Source organism: Heptranchias perlo, chromosome 6 (assembly GCF_035084215.1).
Source record: "Heptranchias perlo isolate sHepPer1 chromosome 6, sHepPer1.hap1, whole genome shotgun sequence".
Taxonomy (NCBI): Eukaryota; Metazoa; Chordata; class Chondrichthyes; order Hexanchiformes; family Hexanchidae; genus Heptranchias; species Heptranchias perlo.
This window is the reverse complement of record NC_090330.1, coordinates 102,900,907-102,921,946: the sequence shown is the minus strand read 5'-3', so window position 1 is coordinate 102,921,946 and position 21,040 is coordinate 102,900,907. Positions and strand designations below refer to the sequence as shown.

The following is a 21,040-nucleotide window of genomic DNA, read 5'->3' as shown; positions in this document are numbered from 1 at the left end:
GAGTCCTAATTGGAAGACTAGTTGCTAGTTCCATAGCACAATATTATGATACACATGGGCCACACCTATTGATATTGTACTTATATCAGCATGTAGAAACTTTACTTCATATTTTCATAGCAGCCTGCTTCCAGAAAAGGAGTTCCAGACTACATTGTTCATTATACATTAAGAACCCAGTAATCGCTAACAATTAAATCAGTGGAGAACTTCCCCAATGGCCAAGTAAGTAAACTGGTGGTGAACCGAGATATAGAGACCCATGAGGTTCCAGGTTTGATACCCAATCTCTGGTGGAACCACAGTTTGGGAGTTATAGTTGGATCAGTATCCCTAGACTAGGGAGGTGGGAAAAAATCGGTCAGGGCTCCTGCTCCATGATGCTAAACAGTGTCCCTTCCTGGAAAGTCCACATGTGCCCATCAGATAAGAAGAGGATCAGGCACAGCTGTGATTCTCTCCACAGTCGAATTGTCCCGTTGCCTTTCGGGGTTGATTTTCCTGACCTTTTTCCCTGGGGAATGCAGGTGCACCGCGCCTATCCAGCATCAGGACGGGGTGGGGGGGGGGAAGACAAGGAAAATCGGCCCTTTGTATCTCCGCTCACACGGGGACAATGGGCAGGATAATGGTGGACTGCTGGCATCAGTGGAACCAGACACCAACAACAGTCAACGATTGGGGAGAGAAGGAAGCCCGAAAAGTAACAAAAAAAAAATGGCGTTCAGATTCAGTTGCAATGTAACCATTTCAAATACTACTGTGTCTTTATATTTGCTTTAGAATATGCAATCTCAGTCATTTTATGTTACGATGTTGATTTGCTTCATCTCTGCCCTGTAAACCCACAAGTGTACACACTGCATTTAATAAATTAGCCAAATGAAAAATTTAGCGTAGAAAGTATCGATAGGAGGAACTCACGGATTCTATCTGAAGAGCTCTCAGTCCGGGCTGGTGAACTCGACACGCTGCTGCTCCGGTGGGAAGAGGGATGACTCCCTGGCCGGCGGCCATCTTCCAGGGACGGAGCAGGTGAAGGGCTGTCAGGAACACGCTCCTACAAATGACAGCAGCAGAGGTGTAAACAAGGACACGGTGAATGACATGTACGTTCCACGAGAACTAGAAAACTCAAGATCTGAAACAGGGAGCGATTGATGCGAGAGAATAGCAAGAAAAATATATAAGTAGTAGACCCACGCGAGGAACTAAATTCAATCATGGGGTTCAGATGACATCAAACCTGAAGCAAGTTGTGAACAGCAATTAAATCATTAGATTGGATTAGAACCTGATAGTGTTATACTGCAGGTGCCACTTTGGAGCTCGTAGTGCTGAAAAATACCGCAGTTTCTGCAGGCTAAGCCGAACACTCTGCAATCCGCAGAGCCCTCTGTATTGGTGCCCAAATGCCATTTAAATTGTCATTGTCACAAAGAGCTACTTGGTACCAGTTACATTTAGATTATAGGTGAAGCGAAGGCAAAAGAGCGTGAGGCGACCTCTTCAAAGTGGCTCGCAGGGATTGCCAGAATTTGATCTGGCCAACTTCACTCCTGAGTTAAAAGTGCAAATCAATACAAACTGTCCAGTATAACTGGCCAGTTGTTCTCTCCTTTACATATCTGCTATTTTATATTTATATATACAGTCCACAATAAAATCCTCATATGTAAATACTTGGGATCTCAAATATATTTGCAATTCTCCATGAGCTGGTGAGGTTACGCAATTGCTCTCAAAGGTTGTGCATATCAAAAGAAAATAAAATCCATGATAGTTACATTATTGTCAGAGCCTAATCTGTTAACAGTCATAGATTGCTTTTTGGAACATGACTTTACCATAAAGAGTGATTGGCCTGTCTCATACTCTCACTCATTCTTTCCCAGGGATCTCAAAACTCCTTACTCTTTCCTTCCTTCTATATCCTGAAGTTCCTTTTTGTTTTTATAAATCCAAGCTTAGCGACAACTAATCAATCTCTTCCTGATTCACCTTATTTTCTCTTTTCAACCTATGATGGTATCCTGCCCTGTGACCTTGGCTCTTCACTTCGGTTTATCAATTCTTTTTATCCATTATGGAAGGAGGATTGGCAAGAGGTATGGAGACAGACTCTGAATACTACCATCTGCAGCAAAATTCATGAAGATCAACTCAAGGTCATATATTGCACATACCACATTCGACATAATCTCCACAAAGGTAATTCCTATATATACCACAAGGAGTAGTTGAAGCGAATAGCATAGATGCATTTAAAGCTAGACAAACGCATGAGGGAGAAAGAAATAGAAGGTTATTCTGATAGGCTTAGGTAAAGAGGAGCGGGAGGAGGCGTGTGTGGAGCATAAACACCGGCATGGGCCAGTTGGGCTGAATGGCCTGTTTCTGTGCTGTACATTCTATGTAATTAAAGTGCTGCAGAGTTTCTGACCACCTCCTACATATATTCTGGACATGCCCCCGTATTCAATCATTCTGGCCAGCAGTTCTTAAGGTAGAAGGACCATAACCAGTCTTGCAATACTCGAGGACCTATCTAGAAAGCGGAATGAGGACACCCTCCAAATGTGCAAGCTAGCAGACTCTAACTACTAGTTATAAGGTACGCCCTTCTCTGTGGCAAGTGCAGCTTTCCCCTCAACAAATATGTGGCTGGAGCATATATGGGACATATCTCAATCACAAAGAGTAATATCCACCTGGAAATGGAGAAATCCAAAGCAGATTGGGGACTATTCTTGGAGGGTCCCTCAGCACAAAATGCCTCTTCTTCCCCCTCCTCCCCAAGCATAGCAATCGACCCACTGACCATGATGGGCAAAGACCCCAACCAATACGATCACTAGTAAGCAGGGCCTTCACCTCTCTTTGCCCCATCCTGTCCTCTCCCATCCCGTCCCCTAAATTTAGACCAAAATAGTTGCCTCAGCCTCCAATCTGCATTGCTTTTACACTGTAGAGGGTGCATTTTACAAATTTGTGCTCCCAGTATAGAGTTTATCCATTCTAGCAACACAAATTGGAAATTTGGGTGTGGAGACCAGGGAATTCAGGTGTGGAGACCAACAGACGCCAAAGGATCTGCCAGATATTCCATTCATTGAGGGAGCACAAACTTGTAAAATTACCCCTTAGTACAAGCAACTGCCAAAGTATGGGTCTCCCTCCAAGGGCTGCACACCATAGTGTAACCATCCTACAGAAATGTAGGTTTCCAATTCTGACTTTGAGTTAAGGGAGGTAGTTTTAGTCACGTAAGTGTCGAGAGCTAGCTTCATGCTCCATATAAAAGTAAAGCCCAGCCACCTAAAGAGGCCGATTGCAAAAATGCAAGAGCTGCACATGGAGGTTGCTTTCCCAAAGCAAGTATATAAAAGCACCTTGAGGTCAGTTAAAAGCAATTGGTCAACTGGAAACAGATCCTTTCCATTAAAGCCCCCCACCCACCCTCCAGTCCCACTGACATGACTCCCAAAAGAATGAAATCCTTGCTTAAAAGGAACAAAGTATTTGATGCAGGAAAATCCCAACGTTCGGTCCTGTTAACAAGCCTGACTGCTGGATCGCTGCGGACTGGTGTTGAAAGGCACTTCTTGCGAAGCCCTTTTTCAGGTCACAGCTGTCACATTCGTCGCAGTTTGTAGCTGCCACAATTTGCCATGCCAGCTTGTAGCTGCCTTTCTGCAATTCAGTGACTTCCAACCATCCTGTATATCTACACATTTCCACAGACAGAATGACATCTTATGTGTATCTCACTTAGACAAGGGGTGACAGCTCTCTCTGGCGCTTTCAGGAGAAAAACGGTGCTATTACAGCACATCACACTAAAGCAGGAGTGAAGACAGCAAATCCAGAAACCAATTCAAAACTATTTGAGTTTGCTATCCAATGACTTATTCGCTGTTAATCAAAATATTTTTTTAAAGTATTTAATATTAATAAAAAGCTCCTGACAGTAATAAAAATGGTAAACGGCCTCCCAAATATCTCAGGTAGTTTCGGCAGTGAGTAGCCATGCCACTCGGATCAGGACGGTCCAAGATTTGTGCTGAGTTAGCTAATCTGGGACATTGGTAAGGAGCACCTGGATCAGGGAGAAGAATTCAGTTAGCTTTCTGTTCCTCGCACACGCGGCCATCGGACAAGATCAGACTGCGCTGTGATCTCCCTCATGGTGAATAGCCCGCAGACTCACTTGGGGGTGGGGGGGATGCATTTTAACCCACCCCGCCCAGTGGGAATAAGTCAGGGGGCCTTTAAAATGAAGAGTTCAGCCTTGCTGCCTGGTTCCCGCTGGAAATGCGCTGTCCACCATCTTAAATGCTCACAAAGCGCAGTCGAAGCCTCCCCTCTCCTGAGACCCAAGACACCCTCCCCGCAACTTGCCCACTTGCTGGCGAGATTGTCCTTGGTGCTGGCCAGCGGCCTCCAGCCTCACACTTAGGCCTGGGAGTGCATTTTTGCACTCGCTCCGCTCCTGCCTGAAACCCACTGGGTTTTAATATAATATGGCCATAGGTCCATCAGTCCATTTACCCCATTTTGAGGCCGTTATTGTCCCATTAATGCTGATATTGGCTAGTTAAGATCGTCCCCACTGTCTATGTCCATCAATGAGTGTGTGTCGGTGACTTCAGGAGGGAAGGAAGAAAACTGAGAACAAGAAGTAATAAAACGAAAACCCTTGTTTAGATTATTGGTAGTTGCCCTTATTTCTAGATTGAGTAGTAAGTGCTTGAGTTGAGGGCACTTAATCTTCCTCAGTGTTCAGTATGCAAAATGTTCAATTCACTTTTTAAAAGTCAGTAATAAAATAAATACAAAAAAACAACATGCCTATACAAAATTGTTTTGAACACTGTGATTTTATGCAAATAGCACTTTAACTCTATTAATACACCTCACCCAAGCTTGAAATCTAATGTAAATAAACATTTTAAAATCAACAATGAGATGTATGGAACAGGATATGTAGAGAATATCAGAAACAGTGTAGCTGTTGAATTTAACCTGGTGACAATCCAGGCTTTGATAACACAATAAATGGGAGGATACTGAGAGGTGTAGAGGAACAGAGGGACCTTGGAGTGCAGGTCCACAGATCCCTGAAGGTAGCAGGACAGGTAGATAAGGTGGTTAAAAAGGCATACGGGATACTTTCCTTTATTAGCCGAGGCATAGAATATAAGAGCAGGGAGGTTATTCTGGAAATGTTTAAAACATTGGTTAGGCCACAGGTTGAGTACTGCGAACAGTTCTGGTCACCACATTACAGGAAAGATGTGATTGCACGAGAGAGGGTACGGAGGAGATTTATGAGGATGTTGCCAGGGCTGGAGAGTTTTAGCTATGAGAAAAGATTGGATAGGCTGGGGTTGTTTTCTTTGGAACAAAGGAGGCTGAGGGGAGATTTAACTGAGGTGTGTAAAATTATGACGGGACTAGATAGAATGGATAAGGAGGACCTATTTCCCTTAGCAGGGGGGGTCAGTGACCAGGGGTTATAGACTTAAAGTAATTGGTAGAAGGATTAGAGGGGAGCTGAGGAGAATTTTTTTCACCCAGAGGATGGTGGGGATCTGGAACTCACTGCCTGAAAGGATGGTAATGGCAGAAACCCTCAACTCATTTAAGAAGTACTTGGATTGAAGTACCGTTACCTACAGGGTTATGGACCAAGTGCTGGAAAGTGGGATTAAGCTGGATAGCTCTCTTACGGCCAGCAAGGACACGATGGGCCGAATGGCCTCCTTCTGTGCCTTAGCTTTCCATGATTCTATAATTCTATGATACACAAAGTACTGTAGCTTCAGCAACATGTGGGATTTTTTGCCCAAAAATAAATATTGATTTTGCACGTATGATTTATACATACATATTTGTTTCTTCACTCACCGTATTTTAAATGTCCGTTTTCCCTAACAGTAAGGCCCACTATCATTTCCTGATAAAGAAGACAGTGAGACGACCTGTTTCCAGGCCTCCCTCATTTCTCCTTTCTGACCAGGTGGCACTAGTATGGAGTAGGCTAATCCTCTCATTTTAGTTCTTTCTTTGTGCAGAGACACATCCCTGTAAGACAGCACACCTGAGAAGAGGAATTTACCATTCACGATATCATAGGGATATCCTTCAACTCAGGTTTTGGCCGGCACACTTAAGAGAGATGACACATTTGGTGCTATTTTATGCCAAATTGTTTGAGGAGGTGGGGTGTCGGATTTTAACTGCCACTAAGTTTGCAGCGGGAAATCGCTGGTTCAGTCAGATTATCGCCTACCCGTGGCAAAATGAGGCCACGACAATTTTAACCACTGGGCCTCATTAGCGTGCCGCCAGGCCATTTCCTGCCAAGGGTAGATGGGAAGTGGGCAGAAAGGGACTGTCGGCCTGCGGAAATTCAGCGGACCTTTGCCAACCTCCAGCACTCAAGTGAGTGTGAGGACCGTGTTTGGGGAGGGGGGGTTACAGAAGTGGGGTGGGGGGTGGGGGGGCGGAAAGTCTGTGGCAACAGAGGCCTACATTCTCCTTCTGTGGCCTGGCGCAGCACTCCCACTCCTCTTGGCCCCGCAAAGGAAAGTGAAACCTTATCTGGAACGGCCTCGTCTGCTTCCGATCCTCTTCTCGCTTAACTTTACCTGGCGGGAAAGCCGCAGTGACTTCCAAGCTGAGGTCGGAGTTAGAATCGCGGTCGGGGCACGATGACGTCATCGGACTCCGAGCCACATATTTAAAGAAAGACCCCACCAGGCTCGGGCGGGCGGGTTTGTCGCCTGCTCAGAAGAGCAGGTTAAAATTGGGTGGGACATCGGCCAGTAGGTCACCTTACCTGCCTGCTCCCTCCCACCAGGTTTGCGCCCAACAGGTAGGGTTAAAATCGACCCCTTGGTTATGAACCGATCCTCGTCATTTTTTTATTAAGCCGAGAGCAGTGCAGCAGCACTACACTTCTGCTCTACAGTGAATTAACACAGTTTATTCTGGAAGTATTAAAGGCCTCATAAATCATAAGTGACAAACTCATATGGGATATGAAGGTCTTACTCACATGTGGAACAAACCCATCATTAGTCACTGTGTATTTATATATTATACAATGCTACACAATGATATTTCTCATCTCACGCACACCCTACATACCTATGACACAAGATGTTGCAGTGTAACTTTAGTGTGCATTGGATTACATTTAAAGGGACATTTTTGCGTACTGACATCAAACATGGAGCCTCCACTTAACCAGAGGATGGGTCAGAGACTCGAGTGCAGAGGTCAGTGTGCCCAATTCGCTGCACTTTCGATCTAATCCGGAGCACCCTGAATCGGGTGCACGGGCCCACGTGTCTGGCTCTCCGCTCCAATGGAATAAAGCACAACACTGGAGCACAGCTGCTGAAAATTCACCCCTTATTTTACACTCAAGCTAATTTTAAATGTAATCGAGTGATTAGTATGGAAATGGACAGCAGTGATCTGGTGGCAAGTTAAGGGGTTGGGGTGGGGGGGTGACATGGATGGCAGTTTGTATCCGGCAATGGAATTCAGCTTCAGGAATCTGACCTGAAGAATATAAAGCCTCTATCTAAATGCTATGATTCTACAATAGCTCTTCTACCGAAGTATACACTGGGAGTTAAATTGGGCTGAGTAGGGCCCGTTTTTCAGGCGCTACACAGCCACCTAAGGCCCCAAAATGACCGGAATTGTGCCGCCCACCATATTGGTAAGGACAAATAAGAGGCATCCTTTACCCATGCCTGAAGCAGGCGTTAGGCTGTTTGCATGTTCAAATAAGGGGTTAGACGCTCGCTGTGGGTCCCTATTGCAAGATTAGTTTTGGGGGGGGGTCACCCAATAATGGCCGGTCCTGAATTTCTCCCCCAACAACTTTAAGAGACCACTGCCATCAGGGTACTTTGCATCTACACTCAGTAATTGCTAGCTTACAAATCGGAAATTCCCGAACGTAAAAAAAGAACTCAAGCCTATTCTCAACGCCGCTAGACAGTGACTTGGTCAGCATCTTTCCAATATCATTATATCTGATGAATGATCATCGGCCTCCAACATTAACTCTGCTTCTCTCTCCACAGCTGCTGCCTGACCTGCTGAGAGTTTGCCAGCATTTTCTGTTTTTATTTCATTATTTTTGATGTTTAAGCACGACCTTTAGATTTTGTTTTCCTTTAACTGCCAATTTTCTTCCCTCCGCTCCTGAAATGATGCCACTCACTCTACTGTTCTCCCAGCCTAGCTCCACTGGGAGACCGGCGGAATATCTAGGGGAGTGGCATTAATGGCCGTTTTCAGCTATTTGTGGCATTTCCCTGGACGGTTCAGCCAGTCTCCCAAAGGAGTTGTGGCAGGAGGTTGATAGAATTCCAACAGAATTTCAAGGCATAAGCCGACTACTTAACTACGGGCATCGTATCTAATCTCAATCCTGAACTCACCCAACGTTCACGTACTTACACATCCAACAAGGATTGTAACCAGGAGCAGGAGTCGAGGGCAATTTTCCCCACTCCTGAACCAGGAGCAGTGCGCCATTTGCACCTTAACTGAGATCAGCAAACTTAGCACGGAATGTGGATGAAAGCTGGGGTTTTCCTGGTTCTCAGGGCTCAGCTACTCGTTAAGTAAACTCATAGAGCCACCACAGTGGCAACCTTTAGAGACCTAAGGGTAAATCTTCTGCCGTTTGCTGAAGTTAGTAAAAAAAAAGTAGAAATGGGTATTAAAGTGGAAAAATTTACCTGCGTCTACTTGTTTTTGCTAAAATTAGCTAATAGTGGAAAATATATCCTTAATAACCAACCTTTTTAAACAGTTAAAAATATATAAAAATCACAGAATTTTCATTACTTGCTGCCGGCTTGGACTGCTTTTAGTAATAGCTTAGCCTATTCTAAGATCTTGCTATTATCTTTCAAGAACAGTATGACAACACCCTTTTAATACATAGGGTCGGCACTGTCGATGTGATTAATCAACTGCAGCGCTAGAGCTCATTTACCTTAATAACTGAGGTTTCCATTCTGGAGGGAGGGCTTTGTACTTGGGCTGCAGCTGCCATATTAGCGATAGTGGTAAGGTGGTTCATCTGGCTCATTGCCATGGTGACTGACGCTGGAGGTAGGCTGACAGGGATAAGTGGATGGGGCATCATCATGAAGGGGAGCTCCAGCCCTAAAAAGGAAAAAAGAGTTAATGAAATGTCTTTAAGAATTATTTGTACAACTGAGTCTGAGTATAAAGCAGGTTAGCAATAAGGTTTCAATAGGATGTCCAATACTGGATCTTAGGCGTCTGAGTTTAAATATTCATGTTTCTCTACTTTTTCTTTTGATGTATTCCTTATATAAACCTCGCGCCATCTGCCTGTTTAGGATGCAAAACATCCTATATCATTATTTGAAGAGTAGTGAGTTCTCCTGATATCCTGGTCAACATTTCTCCTGCAACCAACACTGCCAATAAACAGATTATCTGGTCATTTATCTCATTACTGTTTATGGGACCTTGCTGTGCACAAATTGGCTGCTGCTTTTGCCCACACAACAATAGTGATGACATTTCAAAAGTACTTCACTGCCTGTAAAGTGCTTTGGGAGTCCCTGAGGACGTGAAAGACACTATATAAATGCAAGTCTCTCTTTCTTACACTTAGAAAACATCTACCATCCTATCATAGCACGTACATTTCCTAAAAGTTGTATCTTTAAACAGATAAATGGTGATTTTAACTGTTGGGCGGCCACCCGATCCCTCCTGCAGGAATCCATTTTGAGGGCAGGGCCTGATTAACATGCCATGGGCAAGCTGCATCCCCTGAACAGGTTTCCTCGTGTAGCTCCATGGATCTAGGCCAATGCAACATCAGCCAGCAGGAAGATAGATCCGGCAGGGGGGGTGGGGAGGGAGGGGGTGGGTGAGTGAGGGGCGAGTGATCCTGGGGGAAGCCGAGGCGACAGCAGCCCATTTTAATCGTGGAGCACTCCTGCTCATTCCTGGCCCTACAAAAATAATTTTAGACTTGCCTTTTTGGGGACTCGCCCTCTTGATCGCCAAGTTTTACGGAGTGGAGCGTCTGTGGTCAACGCTCCACCCAGTACTCTCTCTAAAATTCCGTCGGGGATCATATGTAGATCATAGGACCCCGATTTGTATCGATTAGTCAGGCTCCCACCGAAAGGCCTGAGTTGAAATGGAGGCAGAGCAGTGGTCGACCACCTCCATTTTAACTCCATTGCCGCCCCGTTTCTGCTGGGAGTTAAAATTGCTCCTCCAGATACTACAATCCCTGTAGTAATCAGTGCACACACCTAGGCCAAACTAATTCTTACCACAAACATTCCTGTTATTTATCCTGACTATGTTAGTCTTTACGTAATATACACAGGAGTTTAGACCTTTGTAAAACAAAGTGCATTACTTCTCCTGATTCCTGACGGCTGACCCCATATGAACAGAGGCCAGGTACAGTAATGTTGTAAAACACCCTGGTACATGAACAGAGCATCCGAGAAAACTTAGTGTGTGTAGTACCAGCAATGATGGAAGCTTTGACACCCAATGGAAGAGTTTGTAACATGCAAAAGTTTAAATAGTGTCTCTACATTAAAAAAAATAACAATATTTGGGAGTGCAGCAAAGGCTGTACCAAATCAGTGAGGTCCAGATGACTATGTCAGCCATTTGACTGTCACTCTCACAGTTTATGATATCATCCAAACATACTGCTACTTATGTTTTATGTAATCTGCATATTCTGACTTCAGACGACAGGGATTATTTTTTTGGTAACATCCACTATTCTTCATTTCCATAGTCTCCTTACCGATTTGGTGAAATTAGCCTGACACAAAACTAGTTATTTTTCCGACAGAAAAGCAAGGGAAAAAGTTGTTAAAATATCGTAGAGAATAACGGTCATTCGCTGATGGAGTACAAAACACCATGGGGTGAAATTCACCTTCGGCAAAGGCACAAAATGGCGGCCGATCCGTTAGTGCCCGTTTTGCGCCCCCACCAAAGTTTAATTTCACCCCATTTCACTCCCATGGGCCCAGGCTCTTGATTGGCAAATCTACTTATAGACATATTGGCCCATTTGCAGTTTCGCACAGTTTGCATATCTGTGCTGTCCTGGTAATCCATTATTCTGCACGTGCTGTGTGTGATGTTGAGGGTGAACTCGTGATAAATGAATCAAACATTATCGCGAATGGCCACAGAACATCTTGCAGAAATTAACAGGAGTGTTCCACCCTCAAAAAGAACAGTCACTCCACACAACTAACAAATACACAGCATCATGCCTAGTATAATGACATTGCATCATGTCAGTTGTCCATATGTCCAGGTCCAAAAAAATATTGGTATTCTGCTTCATTGGTAATAAACTTAATTCATATCAACAGAAAGAAAAAGTTATTCAAATGATGGCACTTTTATCCTGAAATGAAACTTGGCAACAACGGATAAGTTTCAGAGCCTCCATTCGCTCATTTGCCTTGACAGGAATGCGGATCGCAGAATGAAGCCTGGAGCTCAATGCGTCTTATTCACGGTGCCCTCTAATTTCCTACTGGAAAAAATCGAGCACGTTGACCTCTTCGCTTGATTCTCCGAGCGATGCTCCTTCAAGTGAGCCATCACACCGGGAGTAGAAAATTTACCCTCGTGTTGAGTGTGGATCCCAGGTCACGTAGTACTGGAACTATAAGCACCTCACATTGACTAAGATTAATAGGTATATGTATCTCATCATGGTTTAACCTGTTTTTCTTCAGATTCCATCTTTATTTTTCTATTCTCCTTTTTTATCAAGTATCAAGCTGGACCCATGTGAAGTGATGCAATATCTTACTATTATTTATTTCATTGCTGTTTGTGGGATCTTGCTGTGCACAAATTGGTTGCCGTGTTTCCTACATTACAACAGTACCTACCCTTCAAAAGTACTTCATTGGCCGTAAAGCACTTTGGAACGTCCTGAGGTTATAAAAGGCGCTATATAAATGCAAGTTCTTTCTTTCTTGATTACATCACTTCCCACCAGGACAGTGTGAAAATGTTCAGAGTTTTGTCAAATCAGTGGAGGAGTAATTTTCTAAAGTACAATAACTGCAGAAATAACCGAAAGAAGAATTTTGTGCTCCCCTGATACCTCAATTAGCAAAGCCAACATGTAACTGAGCTACACAGACCAGAAGATCCCAAGTTCATTTCCCAGTCAGTGCTGACTTAGCCGATCTTAGTTAAAGCAATAATTGAAGTATTTCAACTAGCCTAAATGCAACAGGAAGGGTCCCTGTTCCTAATAACCATCGACTAACCTTGGCTGGAACACTGGAAAGTACATGTGTGGACTTTGGATGAGAACAAGATCAGGTTTGGTTGAGATGTCATTCACAGTAAAATAGCTGGTCAATACTCACTATCTTGGCTCACATATAAACATTAGTCACTTGGGCAATGCACTAAAGGTTGTCCTGGTGCCTGTGAAACAACCCAATAACTATAAACATGTCAAGGCCTTCAGGAAAGGAGAAAGGAAAAAAAGGGGAGCAAATTGACAAACAGAAGCCTTAAAAAAAATGACAGTTTGAAGTATAAAATGCCCAGTTTCTCAGAGAGGTCCTAAAGCAGGCCTTCGGAACATCATTAGCACATAGAGAAGGGGCCTAACACCTGGTGGCCGTGCCAGACCCTGAAAATCGTCGGAGGCCAATATGGAGTTGAAAGTTTTTCAGGTGTCCTTGGGGCACAGCCCTGCGAAATTGGTCTATTTTTGCGTGTGTTTCACGTCCAGTAAACAGGTGCAAAGAGGACCAATTTCTACCCCTAAGTACCTGCAAATAAACATCGTTCCATTATGCTGCTGCAAAGCAGTGGAGGAAAATGCTGCAGGAACAAACAAATCAACTAAATATAGGAAAATAGAGTCCACACATAAATATGTCTGTAGCTTCAAAATGAACGCTTGCATAGTATGCTGAAATTGTTCAAACAGCACTGTCATTGAACAAAGTTCCCTGGATCTAAGGCCTCAACAACAACTTTTTACATTCATATATTGCTCCTCAGAGCACTTTGAGAGGAGAAGGAGTGGAAACTGAGCTGGAAATAAGGGAACCTAGGGGGGAGGGCAACTTTGCTAATTGAGAAGAAAGAAACAGAGTTAACGTTTCAGGTCGATGGTCAGAAAGGTCATTGACCTGAAACATTAACTCTGGTTCTTTCTCCACAGATGCTGCCTCACTTTTGAGTATTTCCAGCATTTTCCGTTTTTATTTCAGCTTTCCAGCATCCGCAGTATTTGGCTTTTGGTAGAGTTGAAGAGATAGGAGATATTTGAAGTTTTCAAGATTATGAAAAGGTCTGGTGAATCTGATCCGGGCAATTGGTTCACTATTGTAAAGGGTTCCAATACCAGGGGATACGAGTTCAAAACTAAGAAGATAGGATTAAGTAAGTAAGTTAGATGTTTTCTTTTACACAAGATGGGTGGGAGGAGGCTAAGAGGGGTGGAAAGATTCTAAGAGGATTGGAAGGAGGCTCATGTGGAGCTTAAACACCGACATGGACCAGTGGGGCCGAATGGCCTGTTTCTGTGCTATACATTCTATGTAACTATTTATGTAACTATGCAGAGGAGGTAATTAAATGGGGAAGGACGTTTGGAATGAAGAGTAAAAATAAGCTCAAGAGGCAACCAGATGTGATTTTGGAGAAAGTATGAATTGAGGGATATGGGGAGAAGGGCGACATAGATCAATTAAATAAAAATCATGACCTTCTTGTTCTTCAACCATAATATTTACACCCACGTGACATCCTGTGAAAGAAATGTACTCAAACTGGGTACCACTCCAACAGAAACTGGATGTGAAAATAATATAAATTAATTATACCAGCAGTAAATAGAGGCAAAGTCACAATGAGAGATAAATTCACACCAATTCACTGCTGAAAAGTTTAATACAAGTTGCACAATGGTGCTTAAAGAATAGGCCAACCTTAAGATGAAAAATGCAACCTAGCTGTACAAAATATTTATTTTATACCTACTTCAAACTTGATTTTTTGTTTTAAAAGTCTGATTTAATTTGTGATTATTATTTGTATGAAGAATACCTCAGAGATGCATCTCTATAATGTGTTTAAATAGGTGTTGGCAACCTTTGAACCGTGCAAGATATAAAAATGTTTGCCGCACATGGTGAATTTGCTGCTTGCTCAACACTCCTATCCAACATAGAATCATAGAATCATAGAAGTTACAACATGGAAACAGGCCCTTCGGCCCAACATGTCCATGTCGCCCAGTTTATACCACTAAGCTAGTCCCAATTGCCTGCACTTGGCCCATATCCCTCTATACCCATCTTACCCATGTAACTGTCCAAATGCTTTATAGAATTTGGTAAAAAAAATAATGGCATACACAAGGACATCTGATGACACAGAAAGTTGTCCTCACCATTGGGTAATAAGTGGTTCTGCTGGAGGGAGTTGAGGGAGTGGTTTACTGCGAGGTTGTGCTGGCTGGAGAGGGTAGGATGACCGACAGAGGCCTGTGAGGCTGGGGCAGTGGGAGACTGCAGTTTCTCTTTATCCCAGGAGCCATCGCTGCTACCTGTAGGATAGGAAATAGAACAAATTGTGAGTGAGTTGGCCTTTATCATCATTCTTTCTTTATCCTCTGCCCAATTTTCTACCTCCGCCAGCTGCTTACCACCGTGCATCCTTCTCCAGCTTGAACAGCGGGAAGGCCCATCAGCTTTCGTTTATGATCACACAGCAGGAAGCGAGAGTCGTTTTTGCAGAATGCCTGGAATAACGGCTTCCCGGAGAACTGCAGATTTGGTCAGTGTGATCAAATGGGACTCAGCCCCATGACTTTATGTCCAGGACTCAAGTGTTTCTAACAGTTATGCTGCCAGTTGACATTCTTCCAGCGTAAACTTTTCTCTTACAGACCACCTCAACCTCAGGAGGAAATAACGTTTACAATTACGGGCCCGATTTTCAAATAGGCCGTAGTACAATAAAAGGAATTTTCAGCCTCTGGGAAGACTCAATAAGATGAACGGTATGTTCCGAATTCTGAGGACTACATTGATTTTTTTAAAAATTCTTTGTCAAGTCAATAGATTGTGGGTGCTGGAAAATCTTGCACAGCATTTTCTAGAATGTTCAGGAGGCATTTAACAGGATATAAGATGGATGTGAATTTACCTTTAATAAGTCAATGGGATAATAAGAGTGGAGGTACAGTCCACTGGAAGAGCAGCACACCAGTGTAATGACATTTTAGAACCAATCATTGCCTGGCTCACCTCTGATGTTTGAGAGAATTGCTGTCCAGTAGTTCTAGTTTATCCCGTATTACTTTGGAATGCTGTGGAGCTCTGAAAATGAACACAGGAATGGCTGCGGCCATCTCAAGGCACAAGGTAGTTTTTGGAATTTTAAAAGATAAAGCAAAGTAACTTACTGCAAGTTTACATCTAAGTTTTCCCCTTATTCTCTGCCAGTCTGAAATTTAGTTTCTTCTTTTTCCCCCAAAAGGTGTTATTTTAATTTCGATGTACCATCTGCTTTCGTAGGACTAAAGTACATTATCCCCTTCTTTGCAATAATTTTGCCATCAAAATGACATAGCAGGCCTGTGACTTTGGTAGCAAGATTGGCATTTGTCTGGTGTATGATTCTGACACCATTTATAAGTTGTGGGAAAATATGCTGCCGCAGAGTTCTGGGAACAGTTGTACAACTGAAAATAATGCCAAAAAAATCAACGGAAAGACAACGATGTATATTTGTGAATGGGAATGTATTTAAGGACGTATGTGTCTCAGGTGAATGTGAAAGCTGTTGTGCTATGACAGGAACATTTAAAAAACACCACAGAGTAAGGAGGAGTTGAGCACAGCACCTTCAAGGGCAACTGGGATAAATTTCCATCTTCACTGCATGGGGGTTCATTCTCATGGAGTGGAACCCATTTGATTTTCATCCCATTGATTTCATTGGGATGAAAATTACATCGAATTACATAGAATGTACAGCACAGAAACAGGCCATTCAGCCCAACTGGCCCATGTCTGCATTTAGGCTCACACGAGCCTCCTCCCACCCCTTTTCATCTAACTTTATCAGCATTCCTTTCTTCCTCATAGGTTTACCTAGCTTTCCCTTAAATGCATCTACTCCACGTGATAGCAAGTTCCACTTTCCAACCAGTCTCTGAGTAAAGAAGTTGGGTAGGTTCCATAACAGGCAGGCAAACTGCTCTGCTAGATTACCACTTATGCGATGAAGACAAAAATCTACCTCACTGTCAACATCAGGACCCCCCCCTTAAATATCAAGCCTTTATCAAGAATTTCCGTTCATTTCTTTTGTTTATTTCTGTCCTTCTGTTGATTCTTGTGACTGATTTTGTTTCTTTGAACAGCGAATGCCAACGACATCTTTGGGTTGAACTGACTTACAGGGCTTATTGAGCCCAATGTGGTGAGGGACCTGGCTTCAAAAAACATGCCTGCACGCGAGTAAGTGCACACACAAACACAACTAAACTGCAAAGTTAACAGAATCACTATTAACGGTAATCAGCTGACTGGTACCATGGGACTCAGAAACTACTTTAGGCTAATAACTCCAATAATGCCATCAGGGCGCATTATTCAACCAAAAACTAACATTAAAAAAATGAACAGAAAAGAGTCTTCAGGTGTCAATAATGCTTCAACCATTGGCTGTCCTACTCACCAAAAAAAATCAAGAATTGTTCAAAAAAAGTTGTCAGTGACCAACTCCCCTTCAAGTAAAAACATATGTGCTCTTTTCTCTCTGACCTTTTGCCTGCTAAATAATTGTTTCCGTTTACCCACAGCATCTACTGGATAATAAGTTTCAGAAAGTATAACACAGCTATCTTTTTATTTCCCTTATTTTGTAATTACCATTAATATAATTTTACTTTTCCAAATGAGGTTGAGGAACATGTGTCTTACGTACCTCTTCGATAACCTCAGGCTCACGCTGAGAGCAATTAATGTTAATAGTGTACTCTAGCAGCGAATGAGCCATTTTGATTTTCTTCTCCCCATCACCCCCTTTGTAGGTCCCACTGCTTCTTTAGCTGCTTTTTATATTGAACGAGTGCTCCTGGCTGCTGACATGCACAGCATGCGATAACCCCAAGGTAAACCTGCTGGGTTGGCTAAGGCTGGCAATGTGGAGACCTTTTTGTCAACTGGCTCTTCCCACAGTCCCAGGGCTGCCCAATTTTTGGATGAGGTTCTCAAACAGGCGTAAGGCCCCTCATTAACATAGGCAAGGGGCCTAATGTTTGTTTAAGACGGCCGCCTGGGATGCCTGAATATCGTCTGAGGCCAATATGGCGCCGGATGTATTTTAGGCGTCCTAAGAGCGTGGGACATTGCCCCGCATAATTGGTCCTTTTTGCCCCCGTTTTCTGCCCAGAAAATGAGCGCAATTTCACCTCCAATATGTCAGAGTTACCAGTTTACCTTCATTTAAGTAAAAACTTGGCCCTACCATTTATTAATCGACATTAACATTCCAGTAAGGTAGACACTTCTCACAAAACGATGTGTATTTATGTCTTGAGAATACTAAATGTGCTAATTTCCAGTTTTGTTCAAGTCTACTGCCTAAATTGTATCTGTATGGCAGATCGACTTAAATCCACATCAACAGTATATGTCTATTAAACTGGATTTTAATGAAACCAAATTGCCTACGAGTTCCAGCGACACAAAACCTATTAATTTAGATTTAATATGAATTAAGACTTAATACAGATAAAACCAGTCTGTATAAAGTATGTTGAGAACCTTAATGAATATTAACTATGAACTGCTCTGTGATAACCTGCTTTAAAAATGAATAGGCTATAGATTAATTTAGACTAGAGATTACACTCATTATTATACAGCAAATCCGAGTTACAGGGAGAAACCAATAAATTAACAATGATAGCACTGGTACAAGTTGTACAAAAACACAAATCTGTGCATGTTCAGAAGGTGGCAGCGTTATCCAGCACAAGCTAATGTTTATGTGTTTTTACTTAAACTGCCATTGTAGCCTAGAAATTCAGGACCCCGCTCTGCTGTCAGAAGTGAGGGGGAGCAGAACATCCCCCTGCCTGTCTCCCCTGACCCCATCCCAAATCTGGGAAGAAGGGGTTATTTACATCTTAGGGTGGGCTTCACATCATTTACAACAACAACAACTTGAATTTAAATAATGCCTTTAACACAATAAAACGTCCCAAGGCAGTAGTGTAATCTGACAAAAATTGACAATTGACACCGAACCAAAGACGGAGACATTGGGACAGGTGAAGTCTAAGAGGTAGGTTTTAAGGAGTGTCTTAAAGGAGGAAAAGGAGGTGGAGGGGTTTAGGGAGGGAATTCCAGAGCTTAGGGCCTAGACAGCTGAAGGCACGGCCGCCAATGGTGGGGCGAAGGAAGTCAGGGGTGCACATGAGGCTAGAACTGACGGAACGCAGGTTTCTCGGAGGGCTGTAGGAGGTTACAGAGATAGGGAGGGGCGAAGCCATGGAGGAATTTGAACACGAGGATGAGAATTTTTAAAATGGAGGTGCTGTTGGATCATGAGCCAATGTGGGTCAGCGAGCATAAGGATGATAGGTGAACGGGCCTTGCTGCGAGTCAGGATACGGGCATCAGAGTTTTAGATGAGCTTAAGTTTACGGTGCTATTGGGAGCACCAGCCCAGTGGGCTGGTCTGGCCTACGTGTCCCAATGTAAAAACTTCCACAGTTTGCTGCTCCCTCACTCTTGCGCCACAATTATAACGGCAAACAGCTCTTTGAGATCGACTGCCATTAAGAGAAGGTATTGTGAGACCCGCTTACAGCCATCGTACAGCAAACATGCCTGCTTCATGCAGGTGTGCTTACCGTTGGCCGTATGCTGGCAAGATTTCCGGGGAAACTGGCATCTCACCAGTCACCAGATGTTACAAATGGGTGGGTGCCTGGCAGAAGAAACAAACACAATGCAACAAAACCTTTCTAAGACTTTAAATTAGGTTCAATGATTATAAACTGCTGTTGTGCTTTTTTTAATGTTAAATCTGACCCCTTCCCACCCTACAAATAAATTATGGTTTTGCTTCACTCAATCCCTGCCAGATACTCATTATCCACCATGCAGTTCAAAGCATAAGAGACTTAACTGCCTTTACTCACTGGATACACTGGAATGTAAAACAGACTTGCTTGGTTTGGATTGGTTCCTTTCCTGCTTCCTGGTCTCTAAACTCTCACATTCACGATGAAAATGATAACATCTGTGTGGAAACACAGAGCTAAAGAGGAGAGATCAGAAACTGAAGCAACCCATTGCTTTGTATTAAAAATGTGTTCAATGTTGCACACCTCCACTTTTAGTCTTCTTTAAGTACCCATTCGTTGGCATGAGTTGGTATTAAGACACCAATATTGTACCACACAAAATAAACATTCTTTTTTATGGATTAGACTCCCCTCAAAACCTGAGATTGTGATTCCAAAACAAAGGATTTTAAAATAAACTACTCTCAAAATGAAGTATTCCTTTACATTACCAAAAACGTGAGTTTAGATAGAATAACTTAACAATCATACACAAGGCCAGTTTTCCGAAGTCATGTTCATGGTGAAGAGCCTTATGTGCCAAAAGTGCAGCTTGGAAAATCATGGGCAGTATGTTGGCTATTCCCAATATGAACTGACCACAGGTGAGGCTCCATTCGGGAGTGCAATTTTGGAAAATCGGCCCCATGGAGTTTTTTATAGGGATGTATTTAAGGGCGTATGTGTCTCAGGTGGATGTGAAAGCCGTTGTGCTGTGACAGGAACATTTAAAAAGCACCACAGAGTAAGAAGGAATCCATATCAACTTTAAAATGTCAATAATCCTATTTGGTGGAATTTAGATGCATTTGGATTAGATTAATTTTACCCAACTTCTTATGACTTGTCCCTTTAAGAGAAATTATGCAACTGTCTGACAGTCTTTTGTCAGACAGTTTGCTGAGTTTTATTCACTCTATCAGTGTGTTTAGACTGTCACCAGCGGTATGAGACTTGCAACCAGGCAGCAACTTATTTAAGCGGCCTGGCTCCCAGTCAGGACAGAACACGGGACATGTGCTGATAGGCACAAAGCCCCACTCCCAGCTGTTACATTTTAAATGTTTCAGGAGTGGGGAATGGAGTGCCTGCACTCTAAGTAAACTCAAAATAAACACTGCATACATTTAAAGAGTGTCATGGAAGCTTGCTGCAGTTACACTGCACGGAATTCTAGACTGGCTCCTTCAGAGGATCTCAAATCATTCCCCTTCGAAGTCAAGCCATGACCCACCCAATGTCTAAAGTTGTAATATAAATACACCCTTACCAGGTGTGAATTCATAATGGTAGAAAAACTGCAGAAGCTTATGCACATCATCATGTTTTAATAACTTCAGATCATAACCACTGTTCCCATTTTTTCGGACAGCGGGTGATGCTAATGGTTCTGATGTTGCCATTTACAGCTACTCTAGACCCATCTTTTGTTTCTTTACTTGTCCCATTATCACCCTCCTTGCCTTGTACCATCATCCCTTTTGTCATTTAATCACTCCTGCCCTCCGCCCTATCACAGACCTTTCCATTTGTTCTTTCCTCCTCTCCCCTTCCTCCCCCTCCACCACCCCCACCCCCCTCCACTTTCCCTGGCTCTATATTTGCTTAAAAACTGTTAAATCTTTAAGTTCTTCCAGTTCTGACGAAAGGTCTTAGACCTAAAACGTTAACTCTGTTCTTTTCCCCATAGATGCTGCTTGACTTACTGAGAATTTCCAGCATTTTCTGCTTTTATATCATGTTTCTTGGTCAGCTTCTGAGGGCACATTGTCTCTCTTCACTATTTGGAGCAAAATCATAACTGCAAGTCTAAAGGCTGCATTTACTATTTTGCGACAA

At 43.1% G+C, this 21,040-nt stretch overlaps 1 protein-coding gene across 5 annotated transcripts in view; it reads right to left on the bottom strand.

Moving 5' to 3' along the window:
• LOC137323113 (dachshund homolog 1-like) overlaps nucleotides 1–21,040 on the bottom strand; it is a 427,393-nt gene that overhangs the window by 96,513 nt on the left and 309,840 nt on the right. For 3 of the 5 annotated variants that reach the window (XM_067986551.1, XM_067986549.1, XM_067986550.1), the window contains exons 4-6: nucleotides 14,504–14,659; nucleotides 9,032–9,204; nucleotides 925–1,060 (exon numbers count right to left, since the gene is read on the bottom strand). In XM_067986551.1, coding sequence (XP_067842652.1) covers nucleotides 925–1,060; nucleotides 9,032–9,204; nucleotides 14,504–14,659 — 465 coding nt within the window. The remainder of the gene's footprint in view (nucleotides 1–924; nucleotides 1,061–9,031; nucleotides 9,205–14,503; nucleotides 14,660–21,040) is intronic. The other 2 variants (XM_067986553.1, XM_067986552.1) reach the window with 1 other exon arrangement.